We start from the raw sequence: 15,481 nt of genomic DNA, 5'->3' as shown, positions 1-15,481 counted from the left end.
GAACAGAAAACACATTTAGAGGAAAGTAGATCCTCCAAGTGAATTCTCATGTGGGGAGAGTTGAGAAATAGGTCATCTAATGTTATATTTGTTTCGTAACCTGGTTGTAAAACAAGTGGAAAGAGTGTTGAGATCTGGAGGAACAAGAGATGAATGTACCCAAGTCACTTGTAACAAGGAAAGCCTCGTACTCAAGGCAATCAAGAAAATATATTCGTTGAATGGAGGCCAATCAAACTATACTATTTATGGTGAATCTTCACTTCCATTTTCGTTCTGGTATGGGATGTATTTTTAACCCATCTTCACTGGACGATCTTGGTAAGTGAATCATCTGCGTCCTTCCATTAAACTAGTCGTCTTCTTCCAGCTAAACTTCAGTACGTTGGTGTCCGGTCTTATTCTGATGCCTGCAAGCCCATAATAATTCCCTTTGTGTTACAATTCATACGCGACAAACGCTTCTCCTGGCAATGCTCTTTACACGTGACAAACCTTACCGCGCCGCGCACACACGATCGCCGTAACAAAGGTTTCCCGTGTCGCTCGCGGACGAACCACCAATAAAACAAGCGTCCCGGCCGCACCATCAAGATCACCGGTCCTCGAGCCGCCATGTGGCTGGCTCTCAGCGGTTAGTCTTCCTCCATCCTGCCGTTTTGTCTCAGTGCGTCGGGTCCCACAGCGCACGGTTCAGAAGAAGGTTTTGTATTAATAGGCCCCCGCAATCGCATCCCTTCCGCAGAGCAGGAGAACATGAGGCCAAGATTGAGAGAGAAATCCGTGAGGGGTTAAGGTTAAGCCTTCTCCTCCCCCTCCCTTATCCTATCCTCTTTGACACCCTCCCCAGCTTCCTTCTCTACCTCTCTGTTCTCCTACTGCCGCTACTCTCATTCCTTTGAGCTCTCCTATGCAGAGAACAGCCACTTGCTGTTGACCTTGTGAGACTTTCTCATGGCTCCCAAGGCTGGCCGTGGAAGAGGTAACCGAGCCAGAGGTGACAAGAAGAAGAAGGAAGAGAAGAGTATGCAGTCATATCCATCCATCCTTCCTGAATATTTCTCATATACATCTTGATGATCCTTTCTCTAAAGGGTTACTACTGTGCCTTTGATTGTTCTTCTTTGCCAGTTGTGCCTGCTGCTATTGATGTCACAGTGGTCACACCCTATGAGTCGCAGGTGACACTCAAGGTACTTGAGTAATCACTTTAATGCAAGAGGATTGATGCATAAGCTCTTCATTTATTCTCTAGCACAGTCTTTTAGCCCACAGAGAGGGAATCCCAACTTTAGTAAAAGCATTCAACAGTCACAATTTGCCTTTAATTTGATTGACTGGTTGAATCCTTGGTGATTTGCAGGGAATATCCACTGATAGGATACTGGATGTGAGAAGGCTGCTAAGCTCCAACACAGGAACTTGCCATCTAACCAATTACTCCCTCATGCATGTGGTACTGAAACCAACAAAAAGATAAATCTTCACTTTTGTTTCATTCTCTGTTGTTTCGATTGTCTCCATCGAAACAAGTTGAATCCTTTTGCCGTCGGATTTAGTAGAGCAGAATTGCTTTGTGCTATATTGGCTGATGCATCTATATGTGGCAGGCACGAGGCCAGCGACTGACTGATGGCGTGGAAATCGTGTCTCTGAAGCCGTGCGTCCTGAGGATGGTGGAAGGTAGGTTGTGATGCTTCTTCTGTTAGATATTCTCCATGGTAGATTTAAGATTAGAAAGGTAAATAAATTTAGATTCCAACCAAAATAATCTCTAAAAATTCGAGTCATAAGAACAGCCTCTATATCTACTTCAGGAGTAGGATCTGTGGTGCCCCCCCATTCTCTACATGATGACATAAACTTAGTGGATAATTATGGTACCTATCTGAGCAGTGCAGGCAAAGAATTTAACCTGAAGATGAATAAGATCTGATCTGATTCGATTCTCAATTTAAACATAATAGATATTCATGCAATTTTTGTCATCATAATTGAAATCATAGGCTAATATTTATTTCACTTAAACGCTCCTCACCCAACACTCCGGAAAGGTCTTCCACTGTAGCTGACATCATTATTATTTCCCTGTGATATTTTTAGCTGCTGTCAAAGTTTGATCCGCTGATAGATACTAAATATCCAACGCCACCATCGGTCGAAGCGGCTTCCCATCGCTTCCTTTGTCCTTTCTCAAAGCTCTTCAATTAATGCAACCAATCAATTCTGCCACCACAATAGTCCACTAAACTATGTTTGTGATGACCATAAAATATTTACTTGAGACAAACTAGGAGTTTGGGGAATCTAGACATTTTGATTATGCTTTTATCGGTCCTGATTATTTTAATATTATCTAATCATAATTAAGACATATATATATATATATATCGATCTTTGTAGAGTTAGGTAAAAGAAGGTATTACTCTTAGATATTACTGTGCGCCCCAAAAGCATATTGACAACGATGGAGCCCACGTGTCTCTGATTGTGATTATTGGGAACGTGAAACTTGCCGCGTGACGTGGCAGCCTAAGATTTTTCTTACGAGTGCCTCATGTGATTCTCGTGCTCATCAAATCTTACGGCATCAGCGTCGGGATTCGGTGTACGGCACAACTGTCGTCCTCGTCTACTTGATGTGCCATCTTCCCCAACCATTTCTCGACTCATTAACACGTGGATGTGAAAGTTTACTGTTTGATCATAATAATTGACCTTTATAATAATCTATAATCATATATATTGACACGTGCAGAGGAGTACGTGAGGGAGGAACAGGTTGTTGCACACGTGCGACGGCTGTTGGACATCATGGCCTGCACCACAGCATTCGGGAAACACAAGAAGCAGCAGCAGCAGCAGCAGCAACAGCATACACAGAGCACGATTAGGCCCACGACGGGCTCGACCTCGGAAGTTCCGATTCCCGCGATGTCCGATAAGTTCGACATGGCGGCGATCCACCCACCTCCCAAGCTCGCCGACTTCTATGATTTCTTCTCCTTCTCCCACCTCCCTCCTCCAATTCTATGTAATGTTGCTTGTTCGAGATGTATGGTTGCTTAGAGAGTTTGCTTGCAGGATGAGGATTATAAAGTTGTGTGCTTTATCTTCTTGCAGTTATAAGAAGACGTGAGGGTGGGAGGAGCGCTGGGGAGGGGCAGGAAGGCGACTTTTTTGAGCTAGAGGTGTGCTATATGAAATGTCTTTTCCTTGTTTGCGTTTAAATTTTTGGCACTAGTCAAAAATTGAACTGTTTGAGCCTTTTACACTTGATAGATCTTGATATACAAAGGAATTGCTGGCTTTTGCAGGTTAAGGTTTGCAATGGGAAGCTAATTAATGTGGTTGCCTCTGTCAAAGGGTTTTATATGACTGGAAAACGTTCTATCTTTTGCCACTCTCTGGTGGATCTGTTGCAACAGCTTAGCACTGCATTTGCAAATGTAGGTAACTCCATAAATTTATTTTTGTCTCGAAATCAGTGAAACATGTGCTCTCGGAAGCTCTTTGTTTTCCTGAAAATGAATGAAAAACTGTGTTTTGCATCTATTTTATCTGCTTCCTGCCTGTGATACTTATTTGGAAGTACTTCGGTTTCGTGTTTCTACATTTATCCTAATGCTTTGGAAATGTCTCTTCTTTTTGCAAATTAAGAGATTGTGATTAACACTGTCTCATCAAATGCAGGCATATGACTCATTGATGAAAGCTTTTGTAGACCATAACAAGGTCTTAGCTCCAGCTCTACTGTAGCTTTACAAATTAGAGTTTGCACATTGTACCTGTAGTACTTACCTACTGAAGACGTTTTTTTTCCCTCAAATGTGCAGTTTGGTAATCTGCCGTATGGACTCCGTGCAAATACATGGCTTGTGCCCCCTGTTTTTGTTGATTCTTCTGCGAAATGTTCCTCGCTGCCAGTTGAAGATGAGAAATGGGGAGGTAATGGAGGTGGCCATAGACTAGATGGTAAGGATGTTCTTAGACCATGGGCAACAGAATTTTCGATTTTGGCAAAAATTCCATGTAGAACTGAAGAGGAGAGGTTGATCCGAGACAGAAAGGCATTTTTGCTGCACAATCTATTTGTCGACACAGCAATTTTTAAAGCCGTGTCAACAATTAGGTGTCTCATGAACTCCAATATAGGTCTGTCTAAATTGCAAGGCTCAAGCTTACATGAAGAACAAACTGGGGACTTGAGTATAGTAGTAAAAAGGGATTGCAGTGATGCAAGTATGAAATTTGAGGATAAAATTGAGGGCAGTCAATTGCTTGACCTTTGCACTGAGGAGGTTGCGAGGAGGAATCTTCTTAAAGGGTTGACTGCAGATGAAAGCGTGGCCATAAAAGTAAGAACACTGATCCCATTTTCTATGACTTCCCATCATTTTGCACCTCTTATGGCAAATCCCTGAGATGACATAGCTGCTGTGCAGGACACTAGAACTTTAGGAGTGGTCATAGTTAAATACTGTGGATATACAGCCACTGTAAAGGTTTCAGGCCATGCGAAGGACAGTAGTAGTGAAACGGAGAACATTAATGTAGATGATCAACCAGATGGTGGTTCCAATGCTCTAAATATCAACAGGTCTGTTAATGCTTAAACAATTGCTAATTTAACCTTTAGAATGGTATCCTATACATTGCATTTAAATTTTAATACACTTGTTCATGATCAGAGAGAGAAATTTGAAATTTCAAACATGCTACAACATTCTCCTGATATATCATCTTGAATGCATGCAATGGTTTGGCAAAAGCAAGAACCACAAAACTAAGATTTCATCATATTTTTTATCAAGAGAAAGATTTCCTATGAATGTATAGCTGTTGAATTTCGACTTGTTTATTAATCTATGTTTTAATCGTACTAATTCTTCAATTTCATACAGTATTCTTTGAACTCAACATTCAAGCACTTTTGCAGTTTGAGGGTATTGCTACGCAGATCATCTACCACAGAACCATCAGGGGGACGCCAGTCTTCTTCCGATACTAATGATATGAATTCAGCAAGGTCATTAGTACGAAGAGTACTTGGTGATAGCTTAAGAAAGTTCCAAAAACTTCCTCACTCAATGGAAAGGTCCATCAGATGGGAGCTTGGTGCTTCTTGGTTACAGCACTTGCAGCAAAAGGATAATTCAGCAACTGTGGAGCCTAAGGACAACAGCAAAGACAGTTCTACTGAACCGATTGTTAAAGGACTTGGGAAGCAGTTTGAACAGTTGAAAAGAATTAAAAAGAAAACAGAGAATGCAGGTACCATCTCCGAGAATGAAGATCTAAGTTCTAATGATAAAGTTGCCAGAAAAACAGCAGATTCAGAGGAGTTAAAACAAAGTGATTTGGAAGAGGCAGAAGAGATACGGAAATTTTTGCCAGAAGAAGCATTCCATCACTTGAAAGATTCAGAAACAGGTCTTCATAAAAAGGTACGTGTCATATTCAACTTATCCCGACTACCAAAATTGTATAATTAACAGTTGACTACTTATAAGTGTTCAATTGCAGGGATCATTTTCTTTTCTTTGTACACTGTGCTGGGAGCACAGGGGTAATCAGCTGCTTGAGCATTGTGCCATATGGCACAGACCATGTGTAGGCTTGTGTACCATTTGCCAGTCCAATGTACATTTGCATGCCATGTGTAACTAGAAGTAATGGGTTGGGTATATGCCAACAGTGTCAAGGTCTAGGACTGTGCCAGCTAGTACATTATCCTTGGCATGGCTGCCGCATGAATTCCTCGATTGCATTTCTAGTATACTTTTGGTATGATGAACAAACATTTGCATTTCTAGTACAAGTATCATATATGATGCTTGGTAACATCATAGGCAGATTAAATTAACCAGCTAGTCTATGCTAAATTAAGTAGGATATTAAGGGGACAATTACAAATATAAGTGAAATAAAATATAATTATAATGATTACAAGCAATAAAGGCAATGATAATCAATGAACAAACTATAGGATGATGTCTATTAGGGGGTATGGAGTTTGCAGATTGTTTTCTTTTTCATGTATATAATGAAATGGGTTAACTAGAATGAGGATTTTAATACCAACTGTATAGGTTGGTATAGACAGAAATTTAAATTACATGGACCAGACAATTTTGGCCAGTTCAGTTCCATACCGGCTATACATACACTTACTGTTCTGGGCAATTGAATCTCGATATGTATTCTCTCTCAATCTCTCCACACATAGATGGACCTAACTTTTAACTCTTATCATAGTGTTGTATAGTGATTAATTTGACCTGGGTGCCTCAATATGGCGAGTTGATAGAAAACTTAAAGCTTTACCTGCCTGCCAACTCCTACGTCCTACTATTAAGCCAATGATCCTTTGGTGCTTTGACTTTGCACTCAAAATAAAGCTAGCAAATAGAAGAAGAAAGAAAAATTTTCTGCTGTTGTAGTCATTATTTCAAATTGGAAATAAAATTTGAGTGTTTTTCTTGAGACAGTCAATTGAGGAGCTCACCAAGATGGCACATAAATTCTATGATGACATTGCACTTCCGAAGCTGGTAATCTTTTAAATGTTAAACATTGATACATGACACAATCTGTTCAAAGTTAGAAAGAGATCATTTCTTTTATGCTTCATCTAAAATTCTGATTTGCATAGGTTGCAGATTTTGCGTCACTTGAGCTTTCTCCAGTTGATGGGAAAACTCTGACTGATTTCATGCATATACGGGGACTCAAGATGTGTTCGTTAGGACGTGTGGTGAGCATGGAAAACCAATATAACAAAAACTTTCCTTGTTTTTGTTTATTCAACATAAAAATAACTATGACCCTCTCTATTGAAAATAACAGGTTGAACGTGCAGAAAAGCTGCCACATATTCAGTCAATTTGCATTCATGAGATGGTTACTCGATCCTTCAAGTACATAATTCGAGCTGTTGTTGCAGCAGTGGAGAACTTTTCAGATATGTCTGCAGCAATTGCTGCAACTTTAAATGTCTTGGTGGGCACATCTAAAATGGAGCATGATGACAATGACATGAGTAGTGAATATAGCCTGAAAATGGAGTGGGTGGAGACCTTTCTTTTTAAAAGATTTGGTTGGAGGATAAAACATGAATTTAATCACTTACGTAAGTTTGTGATTCTCCGAGGCCTTTGCCAAAAGGTAATTAAAGATTCCACTTTCACTTTATCTCTAGAGTTCATTTCAGTGGTGATCTCTTTAATCACAACTTTTCTGGTACAGGTTGGATTGGAGTTGGTTGCCAGAAACTATGACATGGATAGCCCAAATCCATTTGAGAAATCTGATATTATCAGCATGGTTCCTGTGTGCAAAGTATGACATGACAATTATTGATGTGAAATGTTAGATCCTAAAACCATTTGGGACTAAAATTAACCAAGGGTAATTGAATATTTTTCTTGTAGCATGTGGTCCTCTCTTCTGCAGATGGAAGAAATTTACTGGAATCATCAAAGGCAGCTTTGGACAAAGGAAAACTAGATGATGCTGTTAGCTTTGGCACAAAGGTGGAATTTTTTTTTCCAAAAATATAATGCATATAACATTTTGTATAAAGTTACATGTAACAGGGGTGAAACTTATTTCAATCTTCTTTTCAACCACTTTTCTATTGCTTCAATCAGCTAAACTTTTGCTTTTATTATTGAAGGCACTAACAAAAATGATAGCAGTCTGTGGTCCATATCACCGATTGACTGCTAACGCCTACAGTCTTCTTGCAGTCGTTCTATACCATACAGGAGATTTTAATCAGGTATCAACATCATGAAATATTTATGATTTTTTATGCTGAGATTTGCCATTTTATGTCCACGTTTGTTGTAGTCCTTTGTCCTAATATGGTTGGCCACACACCAAAAAGAACTAAAAAAATTTCTGCTTACTGGCCGTCATCTATGCAAGATAGATGTTTATGCTACAATATTTCTGTCACTTCACAACTTGTTGGGACATACAGCTTGTTCTTGTTGGCTATGTTTGTTGTATTTTGTCGTCTAGCTAAAAAGTTTGGCAGAACAACAAAATGAACTCAAAATATTATGCTTGTTGTCAGTCATTTATACAAGATAGATGTTTACACGACACTATTTGTCGGCCAGTGTTTACATTCTAAATAATATTATAATTATTTAGTTAGATCTTACTGGAAACAACAGTGCTTAACTATTGATGAGTATTTGTTATGTGGATTTCACTCTAATCACACACTTCTTTTCATAGGCAGCCATATATCAGCAGAAAGCACTAGATATTAATGAGAGAGAACTTGGCCTTGACCATCCTGATACCATGAAAAGTTATGGGGATCTTTCTGTTTTCTACTACCGCCTCCAACATATTGAATTGGCTTTGAAGTAAGTCTCAGATAATGATCATTCATTTTCAAATGATTGATTTGAGCAATCATTGGGGGATTCACAATTTTCTGCATGTCATATTTTCTTACATTTTTTAAAAGTTGATATCTTCTTTTATCCTTGAACTCCGTGTTAATTTTGGACTAATTTTAGGTAGAGAATAGAGTAAGATAATTTTACATTTGCTCTTTCCATAAGTATGATACAGATGACTTTTTATTACTATAAATGCTACTAGCCAACCACAAGCTCCTAGTTATTCCTTAATGTGTGCTCCATTAAGAATATTTTTTCATGCTTGTTATCTAAGCAAATGTACCTCAGTCAACTAAGAACTTTGTAAGCTAAACTTTTTCTTTGACTTATTATAAGGTACAATAGCATGCAAAAGACCTTAAATTAGGTTACACCTAACACTAAATTAGGATTTCCTTTCCTTGAACAAAACTAACGAAGGCAAATAAATTTACATGATTGTAACAAATGACTCTGATATACTTAACAGCAGTGGCTCCAGCATGTCCCGGTTCCCTCTAACTAGACATAATTAATCTACTTCACTGAGACTTCTGATATCTAGAGATATCAATTAATGAAAGTCCTGATTGTAGAAAAATGTTCGTTGGTAATGTTCTTCATAAATATTCTCTAATTTTCTCATACACTAGATCGAGAACCTCTTTAAGGTTTACACAAATGTAGGCATCTAACACTAAGGTTCATACAAATGTAGGCTTGTACCACTGAAAATGGACAATTCAGAAATTCGTCAGAAAGAACAAGCTTTTGCTGGGCAATTTATCAAAACTGCAATATAAACTATATAGTATATAAAAATATCATATTCATTTAAATAAAGAAAATAAGCTTACTTGTCTCTGATTGTCAATATAAAAATATCAGATTACTATATTACTTTTGAACTAAATGCTTAGAGATTGTGTGTTAACAAACATGTGTCTTCAGATACGTGAATCGTGCACTCTATCTTCTTCACTTCTCATGTGGGCTTTCACATCCAAATTCTGCTGCAACATATATAAATGTTGCAATGATGGAAGAGGGCATGGGGAATGTCCATGTCGCACTCAGATACCTCCATGAAGCTCTTAAATGCAATAAAAGGTTACTAGGACCTGATCACATACAGGTCTCTCTCTCTCTCTCTCTCTCTTGCTTTCTCTCTCACACACACGTGTTTGATATTTTTATGCCAAAAGCAGATGAACCATCATTGATATCCTATAATTTTTAATAGCATTAATAGTGAAAAAAACATGAGCTCCTGGAGGTAACTCTGTGAAACCATAACTATAGTGCATCTGTTGGTTACTTTTACAGACTGCTGCAAGCTACCATGCTATTGCAATAGCCCTCTCCATGATGGAAGCCTATACACTGAGTGTGCAACATGAACAAACCACATTGCAGATACTTCAAGCCAAGCTTGGATCAGAAGATCTTCGCACTCAGGTTGCTCCCACTTAAACTTTTGTACTTATATTTTTTATTGATCTAGAAGGTGATTGGTATGCGACTTAATGCAGGATGCTGCTGCATGGCTTGAATATTTTGAATCAAAAGCTTTAGAACAGCAAGAAGCTGCTCGAAGAGGTATCCCAAAGCCTGATGCATCGATTGCCAGCAAAGGTCATCTTAGGTAAACCGATGCTACAATTTCATATGGATGATTTGCTTGCTCGAATGACTCACTGGAGTTTGAAAGTATTCATTTCACAGTGTTTCAGATCTTCTTGACTACATAAACCCAGATCAAGATTCAAAAGAAAGAGATGGTAAGAGGAAGCAACGTCATCCAAGCGTAAGTATTTTCCTTCACCATTTTTCTTAAGCATACCCGAATATTAAGCTAGTTCTATAGAGGATGTTGCTAATGCAATCACAGAATATCTTAGTTTTACTAATTTCTTATTTTTTCACAAAAAAATTATGAGCAATGTCAGCTTGATTCTAATGTTCTCTTGTGAAAACCCTCTCAATCTCATGAAAGGAGTAAATCAAATAAACTTGGACCAAAAATGAACAAAAATGTTGGGTTAATCCTACATCAATAAATGGAAAAAACAGAAAACTCATGTAATATGAAAGAAAAAACTCAAATGCAAGAATGGAAAACCCCCTCTCTTTGGTTCCATTTACTCAAAAAAACACTAGATGCCATGTGATATGGAGCAGAAGACAGAAAAAAATTTATTTGCCGTAACTTACAAGTTACAACAGTCACAATTAAAGTTTGCATGCAATCTCTAGCATCTCTTTTGAAGTGACTAAGGAGAAATGCCAGATAAGTAGCATAATTACATATACCAAATGGTTTTTAGTGGTGTTTTAGGGACTGAGTGCTAATCAGTGAGGGTTATGTGGATAATGATGCATAATATAACTTGACAAACAGACATGAGGAATATGCAGTTATGTCAATGTGGTACTCTTAAGATAGAATGTGTGCTCAATAAAGATTCAAAAGCTCAGTTTCTTTATCATTATTGATATGGATGGTCGATTTGTTGTTTCGGCAGGTTTGGTCCAATTTTTGGGGTTTTGGTCCAGAAGGTGAAAACAAAACAGGAAAATAAGAAACTTACATTAGCTTTCTTGCTAATAGCGAATAAGCTATTATAGTAGCAAAATTGAAAAGGAATAAGAGGTTTGTGAACTATAAATATTGAACCTAAAAGTTTTTTCAGTTCTAAGCATACAAAGGTTTCTCACTAAAATTTAATTGAGATAAAAAAAAGACAAGCTTAGTGCACAAGTCCCGCCCATGTGGGGTTTGAGAGGGTCAATTTAGGCAGCTATACCTCCATATTTGAGATATGATTATATATTTGATGGGATTATTTTTTGCTCAAATGACCTTATTTATTCTGTTATGACCTTGACCTCATGAAGGTTGGCTAACTTCATTCGGATTCTCTATAACAACCCCTTTTTCTTTTGATTTCCATTTTGATTGTAGAAGTTAACATGGTCAGCACAAGGGGTCTGCCACACAATGGAGTAATAATAAAAAGCCACACTTACTAGGATAGAAAGGAATCATCTTCCTTCATCAGAGTCAAAATGCTGTAAAGAATTATATGTAGCTCAAACTAAAAAATGTGAACCTTCAAAATGTTGGTCTATGAAGTGGGCAAGCCTTACTACCATGGCAAAGTTTTCTACAAAGACAATGACTTAGTCATGAAAACAATATTGGAGATCACAGGGTAAAATTGCATACATTATTAACTTTTCACAAACAGCGCATTGGTTGGGGTCTCAGCATCAGGGTGTCTTAGCCTCTGGTCAATTCGTAATGTCCATATCACTGTAGCTTTAAGACCCCCTCTAGGTTTTCTTATGTTTCACAAACTTGTGATAAACCATATTCATATACATGCAATGCACAATTTGGCGGCATCTTGATACATGTTATCTTACATGGAGGGATGAATAAGGTTACTTGACCATTAGTAAAGGCCAAGTAACCTACTGGTCAGATAATGGACAAAGCCAAGCCACATGGCTAAATGCTTAATGCCAAGAAAACAGTAGTAGAAGTAATGTGTTGTCGGTGTCCACCTCTGCCGTAGTGCCTACAAGACTAACACCCATCGAACTCTATTACTATTCCATGGAAGATTATTTACCTAGCCCCTAAGAAATGAAATGTTTTTGATACAATCTATCTACAAGGGCTAATTTCAGTTATTGCTTCACTTATTTATTGAGATATCTCAACTTTGTCAATAATCATTTCTGCATACTAAATTTATCTGACAGTCTCTTGCTTTTTGCTCCTAATATACTCAATCTCTAAGCTCTTATCAGTTTCCTGTTCATATCGTCTAGTTTCTAATGCAGAACAACAGTCGATCCATTCACGAACAATCCATCACAAACATAGAAGCGCTGAATGACGAACAATTAACTATCAAAGAAGAACCTATTCAGCTGAGGGAATGTAAAGATGACCTTCCAGAGAAGTCAAAAGAACACGATAGTGTGGTCCTTTGTAAGTTCACACAGGAGGACATAGTGTCTCCTGATGAATCTTCTGATGAAGGCTGGCAAGAAGCAACCTCAAAAGGGCGTTCTGGACAAGTACGAAGAAACATGGGCCCCAAAAGACCAGATGTTCATAAATTAACGTTGAGTAACTCACAGATAGCAAGCTCAACCAGTGCTAGTTTTAAGATGAAAAGTTTGTCACCAGCAGCAAAAATGGCACTCAGAACTTCTCCAATTGATCCTTCTTATGCGGGAAACACTCGAAAGGATGGAAGTTTGACTAGTGGAGAAGATGTAAATAGATCACAGATTAAGACTGTTGATGCAGATACTTTGTCAGAACAAAGTACAAAAGCCTCTGGCTCTGGCAGGCTTGCGATGGTTGCTTCCAAATTTGTATCTTACAAAGAGGTAGCAATCTCACCTCCTGGAACAGTTTTGAGGTCAACATTGGAGCAAGCAGAAGAAAAGGAGATGGACAACTCGAAGGAAAACCCGAGTTTGCTAGAGATATCAGAGGAAGAAGTAAAACTAACAGAAGCCACTTCTCATTCAGAAACATCGAGTAATGATATTGAAAAAGAGGCACATTCGAGTGGCGTAGATACATCAAATATTACTGAAAAAGGTGATTCTGCTACATTGCAAGACTTGGCACCATCTAAGATAGCCACAACTAATGGAAGCAAACTTTCAGCTTCAGCTCCTCCATTCAATCCGGGATCACTTTTATCTATGTCTCATCCATACAACTCGGTTGCTATAAGAGGATCGTATGACATGAGAGTTTCTAATCAGACAACACCCCAACCATTGAGAATCCTCCCTCAGTCTGTTGATTCCAGAGTACCATGTGGTCCAAGATCAACACTGTACTACAAATCTGGTCATTCTTTCCGTAAGAAACATTTCTATTCAAACTCCCAGAAGGCATTTACAAGCAGCAGTAATCCAGGTAGTAGCATCATGAACCCTCACGCGGCTGAGTTTGTGCCTGGTAAAGCTTTGGAACAACAAGATCATTCCGATGGTAGCCCAGAGGCACAAATTCCTGGAACAGAACAGAAAGAGCAACTGCAACCAGTAATGACTGCAAATGACAAAACCACTGTAGTTCTTTCAGAAGAGAGATCAGAAATCGAGGAAGTTTCTGATGAAGGAAAGAACAAGATCAGTAAGGGGAAAGACACCATACAAACTTCGCAGAGGACCGAGCTTGCGAGACAAATCCTACTCAGCTTCATTGTTAGATCAGTCAAAGACAGTTTGAGCACCACAGTTGAAGCTCAGGGTACTCTTGACTCACCAACTCAAACTCAGACTCGAACAAATGAAGGGAACACCAGTAACATAGCCAATACAAAGTATGGTCATCAAGCAAATGATCATGGATTATCGAAGCATGCAGACAAGAACAAGGACACTGAAGGATTCACAGTGGTCTCGAAAAGAAGAAGAAACAAACAGCAGTTGGCAAATGCAGTCAGTGGTTTGTGCACTCAACAATCCATCTGCACATAAATCAGCATCTGTAAAAAAGTCTTAAAGCATTTTAGAATCAATCTGAAGACTTAATGGTCTGTTGATACCAAGTTTTTGGTATCAAGATTGTCTATGGGAATTCTGCAGAGAAGTGAGAGACAGGGAACTCTACACCTCATGGTGACCAATCCATTATGAAGTTCACTGAATCAGAAGGAGGATCTCTTTGAAGAGATTTGGAAGTACTCAAGCTTTCCAACAAATTTTACCGAAGTTGCTTGTTAGAACCTGTCTCTACCCTTCAAATTCAATTGCATGAAAGGTAATGGAATTCTTGTCACGGTTCAGATTGCAGAATAGTTCTACAAAATACAGTCACTGAAACGGCAATAGCAATACAATCTTCCTTCTGAAGTGACTGCCATGTACCAGATTTTTGACTTGAATGAGACTTATTTTAGAGTCACAAGAGTTAAGATTAGACAAGTATTAAACCATTACATGAATATTATTGTGGCTTTCATGGCAAACAATCTTGACATAAAATTACCTTATGTGAAATTTATGTGGCTGTACTATTCCTCGGGCCATAGAAATTGTGACATTGAAATTTAGAACCGAGAGGAGATTCGAGTTTGAGTTGGCTTATAAGGTTAGATGATCCTCGCTGCTTTTATGAATAGATAACCACAATTAACAACACCAAACATCAATAGAGGAACAAATCATGAACGATTATTACTTTGCTTATGTATTTCCTCATACCTTATAGATAAAAAAACACAAAAGACAAAAAACTTCTGCAAAATCAAATTAGCCTTTTCATCACGAAACTCACTGATAAGATTGAAGACCTTAATCTAGTATCCACATTTCATGTCCCAGACAACAAAAATTGTGCTCTTTTTGTTTTTTTTTACATGCTCAAATATGTAATAACATGATCAATTCTCAAACAAATATTTCATACAAATTTTTAAGGAGACTTACCGACAGTTTAAAGACTGCCTAGTTAACATGTCTAATTTTAAATCTCAATCATTAGCATCTGAGTGCATATGAACTTGATGTATACTTATGGAGTGAATTTTTTTGGAATATGAAAAAAATCATGAGGATGCACAACATTTAAGTATCACTGAAAATTCAAGCTCTAGATTAATGTCAAAACCAGTGTTTTAAAAAACGTTAGGCGTCAAAAGACGTTAAGGTCCAAAAACGTCCGAGACGCTAGACGCTCGCCCGAGCGAAACGAGACGCTAAAATATAAAAATATATAATATAATTAATAAATATAATTATTTAAAATTTTAAATAAAAATTATTTTAAATAATAAATAGAATTATTTAAGGTTAGATGATTCCCGCTGTTTTTATGAACAGATAACCACAATTAACAACACCAAACATCAATAGACACCAAACATCAATAGAGGAACAAACCATGAACGATTATTATTTTGTTGATGCATTTCCTCATACCTTATCGATAAAAAAAAAACAAAAGAACAAAAACTTCTGCAAAATCAAATTAGCCTTTTCATCACAAAACTCATTGATAAGATTGAAGACCTTAATCTAGTATCCACATTTCATGT

The 15,481-nt window shown here is 37.9% G+C and overlaps 1 protein-coding gene across 2 annotated transcripts; it reads left to right on the top strand.

Annotated features, from left to right (window-relative positions):
• Window positions 1–742: 742 nt before the first annotated feature.
• Window positions 743–14,458, top strand: LOC135595411 (protein REDUCED CHLOROPLAST COVERAGE 3-like). Of its 2 annotated transcripts, none has more exons than XM_065086285.1 (23): window positions 743–1,024; window positions 1,132–1,193; window positions 1,364–1,456; window positions 1,611–1,683; window positions 2,759–3,034; window positions 3,124–3,191; window positions 3,318–3,449; window positions 3,694–3,735; window positions 3,837–4,358; window positions 4,446–4,600; window positions 4,940–5,447; window positions 6,492–6,554; window positions 6,656–6,757; window positions 6,850–7,167; window positions 7,249–7,341; window positions 7,434–7,535; window positions 7,679–7,783; window positions 8,251–8,384; window positions 9,354–9,537; window positions 9,729–9,860; window positions 9,935–10,047; window positions 10,128–10,209; window positions 12,255–14,458. In XM_065086285.1, the coding sequence occupies exons 1-23, from the start codon at window positions 955–957 to the stop codon at window positions 13,920–13,922; spliced, it is 5,097 nt and encodes a 1,698-aa protein (XP_064942357.1). In that variant the 5' UTR covers window positions 743–954; the 3' UTR covers window positions 13,923–14,458. The 2 variants fall into 2 exon arrangements, with proteins under 2 accessions (XP_064942357.1, XP_064942356.1); XM_065086284.1 differs by having other exon boundaries at window positions 12,243–14,458.
• The last annotated feature ends 1,023 nt before the right edge of the window (window positions 14,459–15,481 follow it).

Source organism: Musa acuminata, chromosome BXJ1-10, assembly GCF_036884655.1.
Source record: "Musa acuminata AAA Group cultivar baxijiao chromosome BXJ1-10, Cavendish_Baxijiao_AAA, whole genome shotgun sequence".
Lineage (NCBI taxonomy): Eukaryota > Viridiplantae > Streptophyta > Magnoliopsida > Zingiberales > Musaceae > Musa > Musa acuminata.
The sequence above is the reverse complement of the archived record's forward strand: the minus strand, read 5'-3'. Positions and strand labels throughout refer to the sequence as shown.